At 36.1% G+C, this 4,753-nt stretch overlaps 1 protein-coding gene across 1 annotated transcript; it reads right to left on the minus strand.

Annotated features, from left to right (window-relative positions):
- Nucleotides 1–662: 662 nt before the first annotated feature.
- LOC103520450 (ER membrane protein complex subunit 6) lies at nucleotides 663–1,849 on the minus strand. Its single transcript, XM_008485544.3, is given in 5 exon segments — nucleotides 663–1,132; nucleotides 1,564–1,582; nucleotides 1,584–1,601; nucleotides 1,603–1,635; nucleotides 1,637–1,849. Coding segments are annotated over 5 exon segments (336 nt in total). The 5' UTR covers nucleotides 1,694–1,849; the 3' UTR covers nucleotides 663–923.
- Between the last annotated feature and the right edge of the window lie 2,904 nt (nucleotides 1,850–4,753).

Here is a 4,753-nt window from a genome sequence, read left to right on the forward strand (position 1 = left end):
GTATTTTAAATTTTAAGGATCTCTTCTATTTTTATTTGAATATAAACTTTTACATGTGCAATATTATTTTATAATACATCATGTACTAGTCATTTTTATTTTATTTATTTATTTTTAATTAAGTTTAATAGCTGGTATACATTCAATTTGGGCAGCGATTCAGATACAAATCATATGCAATGTTGCTTACTTCCATGTCATACATACTAGTCATTAAGACATGTCTCTTTCTTCAAGATATTATTGTAACTGCAAACCCTCTTGTCCATATTATCCATCCTGAAAAAAAATCATCACTCCTTCAATGATATAAGATGACGACTCGCACTTCGTGCTCGGGAGGGCCCCCGGGGGCTTCGCGTGTTCGCTACGCGGGGTTGTGCATACGGGGTCGCGCTTCGTGCTCCCTTATTTACGGTCGCGCTGCGCGCTCCCGGGGGCTTCACGGGGTGAGCATGAGGTCGCGCTTCACGCTCCCTTGGCTTCGCCCCTGAAAACTAATATCGTCCCTGAGTCTTGTTTCGAAGAAATGAAAACTAAACGCGAGAGAAAATATTAAGTAAACGTAGGAAAAGTTTTGCTGGCCGCAAATCTGTTTCCCAGTATGTACAAAAAATAAGGAATCCAATGGTGAAAACCGCATCTTCCTAGCTCATCTAGAAGTGTATTAGAATTAGTATGAGTGAGTGAGTCAGTCAGTTACACAAGGGGCTGTATATATTTTAGATTAGTCCATCTTAATCACTAAAGGCAAGAATAAAATTCCATGCCTTGGTTGGGAATTGGGAAATAAACACACAAACTTTGATTTGGGAGGTATTCCCACAAACTTTGACTTGTCATATGTGAGGCAATCCACTTGTCACCCTAATTTATAAATTCCCATTCCCACAAAACCCACCCAACATAAACACTTATGACTTCTAGTATACATGAACCATAGTGTAGAAGAAAGTCCAAAACAATACATATGTACACAGTCCTCCAACAAAACCATTGGTTAATAGGGATTTCCTGTTGAGGAAGTATCGGTTCCATTTAGATCCAGCTCTCATGAGTAACAAGACCCATAGGCCAATGACAGCAAGCACATAGAATCCAAAACCGTAGAAACCAGTGAGACCTAATATTCCTGGAATCATAAGTGAAAAAGGAAACATTAATTGGAGCAAAGACCTAAGATGTTAGTTCCCTTTTTTTAACCTATCTACCCTGACAAAAATGGAACAACAACCTATCTACCCTGACAAAAATGGAAAAGATATAACTATGTTGCCCAGAGGAGGAGTCCAACAATCCCCTATTAACTTATTTATTTTTAATGAACCAAAGGAAAAAATTGGACAGATTTAGGCAAAAAATTAAAGACATACATTAAAACATTAGGGAATAGCCTCCCAGATTTAGTAGGCTTTTTGGGATCTTAATAAGGTTTTCCCCATTTTTTATTTTTTTTTTTTCCATCCAGAGTAGCTTTGCATACTACAAAAAACCATCCATTTCAGGAACTGGCCACTGGACGGTAAAAAAAAAAAAAAAAAAAAGAAAAGGTGTTCTAAAAACCTGCAGTGCAGCCTGACAAGGGCAGCCATAGATGTGCGGGCAATACTCTACCACAGCTGCATTGTTTCGCACAAGCTAATTCACTGTATGCCGTGTGGTCTCCCGGTTTACTTGACTTAGGTTTTGGCATCTTGTTGATTGTAGGTCGAAAGGTTTATGTTACTGGTGGAGTAGAGGGAGTATTTGGAGTAGAGATGCACTTCAATTAATAACAAGAACACTGGCAGTTATTATTGGAAAACATACGAAGTCCTTATCTCAGTAAAGATGGGAAAGATCTTCAAAATTGTGTAGGGTAAGGTGTACGGTAGCTTGAAGAAGAGTTTGTCTCCTAGGCCGCTACCGTTTCACTGATCTTTCCAAGTGTTGATTTATAAAATAACTAAAAGAAATACAGAATAAGTTATAACTGTTCCTGTTACTTAATTAATGAAAATTAATAAAATAAAAAAAACACAAAAATCACTGTAACCTTTTTATAAAAAATATAGTTTTGGGAAAAAAACCAATAAAAAAATAGATTAAACGATTATCATCTGATAAGCAATGCTAGTCGTGGCGGTATCGCGTGCGCGTTAAAAGACGTAAAGCAAAATTAAGTAGCATGCGCTAACTTCCCACAATGGCGAAAAATCGCAATACTGCGTGTGCGTACTGCATAATTGCATACTCTGGAAAATTGAAAAAATAAAAACTTTGCTGAAATCTAGGAAAGTAGAGAATACTTCCCAAATTTTCTCCGTTGAAATCTAAAATTTAAACCAGCCTTGACTCCTTGACCTGTGGATAATTATTTATCTGTTAAACTTTTATCTTCTGTTATTTGATTGTGCTTAAAACAAGTGGCAAACCCCCATTGACGCTTGTGGAAAGCAATGTAAATCGAAGTAAAATTTGGAATGAAATTGCCATGTGCTACCTACTGCTACTCAGAAATCAGATTGCAACCACAACGTAATTTCCAGCATGTTACCTAGTGAGAAGCGAAATCCAAATTGCATATTAAACCACAACTGGGCAAAGGTTTGGTGTTGAAGTGTTTCTCTGCTAAGAATGTGGGTTATTTCTAATACCTCCATAAGGTAGTCCTTTTTCAGATCTTAGATGCAAGATCTATGTATCAATAGCGAAATTGGGAAAGACATGTAAATATGTATGGCCCCACTCCAATCTGATGATTGAGAATTCAGGGTTTTCGTGTCAATTTGACCTTTACTTGTGAATGAAGAACATTTTTTATTGTACTTTTAGACTTTTTTACTTTCCCCCGCCCTTTCCTAGTATTTATGTTTTGAGGGAACATTACCCAAGTTCAATTCTTCTGATTGGTAAACAGGAGACTTTTTGGGAGATTAGAGAATGAACCCAGGACTGTCCCTACATGATCTTTGTACTCAAGGCACATGAGGATGGTCCTATGTGGACTCACCCATCTCAATAAACAATGAGAAAAGAGTAATACTCCATTTATAAAGGACCTTTATCTTTGTTCCATTTATTTCTTTTCATGTCTTTGTACAGTCAATAAATCTGTGTTTAGTTCAGGGAGGAAAGTCATCTCTGTCCAAAAAATCTTCCTTAGTTCGAATAGTTCAGCCCGTTCCCAATGTACCACCGGCCAGCAAGGATAGTCAAGTGTTGAAAAATATATATTCTCTGTTCTTATATTTGGATATATATATATATTAATATTTGTTGATGTGAAGTCAGTTTTGAAGAATGTCTACAAGGAGAGGAACAGAAAGATTTATTGATGTGCTCATTCAAGGATAATCCAAGACTCAGAGTTTGTAGTTCAGGTTCAGTATTGTGGAACTGTTCTTCATAGCCAGATAGGGGATGTTTACATTACTTCTTAGCAAGCTATTTGGGGTACACTCAGCAGCTAGGTTGTCGACATGACATCGATGTTTTGAAAACATCCTATGATCGAACCAATACCTCGATGACAACATCGATGTTCTAACTACTGCATACTATCGGTATCTCATATAAGAGTTTTAAAGACATCGATGTATCGAACATCGATGTTTAGTAGTCTGCGATTTTCAACCCTATGTGGGAAGTCAAAAAGCGATCTTTTGAAAACATCGATACATCGAAAAAAGCCATCGATGTCAAAATCATATTTTTCGATTTCGATAACCGGATACTCTGAGCTATCGAAGTTAAAAACATCGATGTATCGAACATCGATGTGTTCAGTCTCTGAATGAAAAGCCGAAACTATCAGCCCAGAGACACTATTCCCTGTACAAATGGGTGGTGGATACCGGGATGATCTCTTTTCCTGATGGAGAGCAATGTTACAACTATGCAAGGACAACCATTGTTCCTGAAGAGATTATGATATTTTGCATTTCACATCCTTGCTAGTAGTCTGCCTTGCTTTTTTTTTTTTTTTTTTTTTTTGTGAAGTTTGTGTCCTTTGGTAAAACATATTAGTGTAAAGCTAATTGAATATATATTTTTCTTTTCCATTACCAATGGTGAGTGTCAATAATAACAGTCGCAAAGGATAGTGTCAATTATAACCTAACTTGTACTTTTCAATCAACCATGGTTACATGAGGCGAAACAACACAAGAGTGTTAAAGCTAAAGCGCCTTAACAGAAAACAAAATTAAACTTTCTTTATTATAATTATTTTATTATTATTATTATTATTATTATTATTATTATTATTAGTATAGTATTGGTATGGTATTGGTATGGTATGTATTGGTATGGTATTGGTACTGGTATGGTAGTTGGTATTGTATTGGTATTGTATTGTATGTAGGTATCGGTATTTGTATTGTATTGGTAGTTGTATGGTATTGTATTATTATTATATTTTATTATGTATTATATTATTATTATTATTATTATTATTATTATTATTTTGTAAATTATTCAACACAGCTGCATAACAAGATGGTTTTCTTCTTTTCCATCCAGTAACGAACCAGATAAAAGTCAACCAATGGAAGGGATGTTTCCCCCAACATGTGATCACGATAGGATCAAAATACCACAACCTTCTTGTCAACCTCTTAGTAACTCTTTCTCATAGATACGGATGTTACTGATGGAGAAAGTTGACATTCTATCCACATCCACAATATACCTTGTGCTTTCCTGTCATACACCTCATAACCTGTGGAATTGTCTGGCATAGCGTGTGGACCCCTGTAGAAAACAAAGTTAC

This window comes from Diaphorina citri, unplaced genomic scaffold (genome assembly GCF_000475195.1).
Source record: "Diaphorina citri unplaced genomic scaffold, Diaci psyllid genome assembly version 1.1 scaffold3637, whole genome shotgun sequence".
NCBI classification, from domain to species: domain Eukaryota; kingdom Metazoa; phylum Arthropoda; class Insecta; order Hemiptera; family Psyllidae; genus Diaphorina; species Diaphorina citri.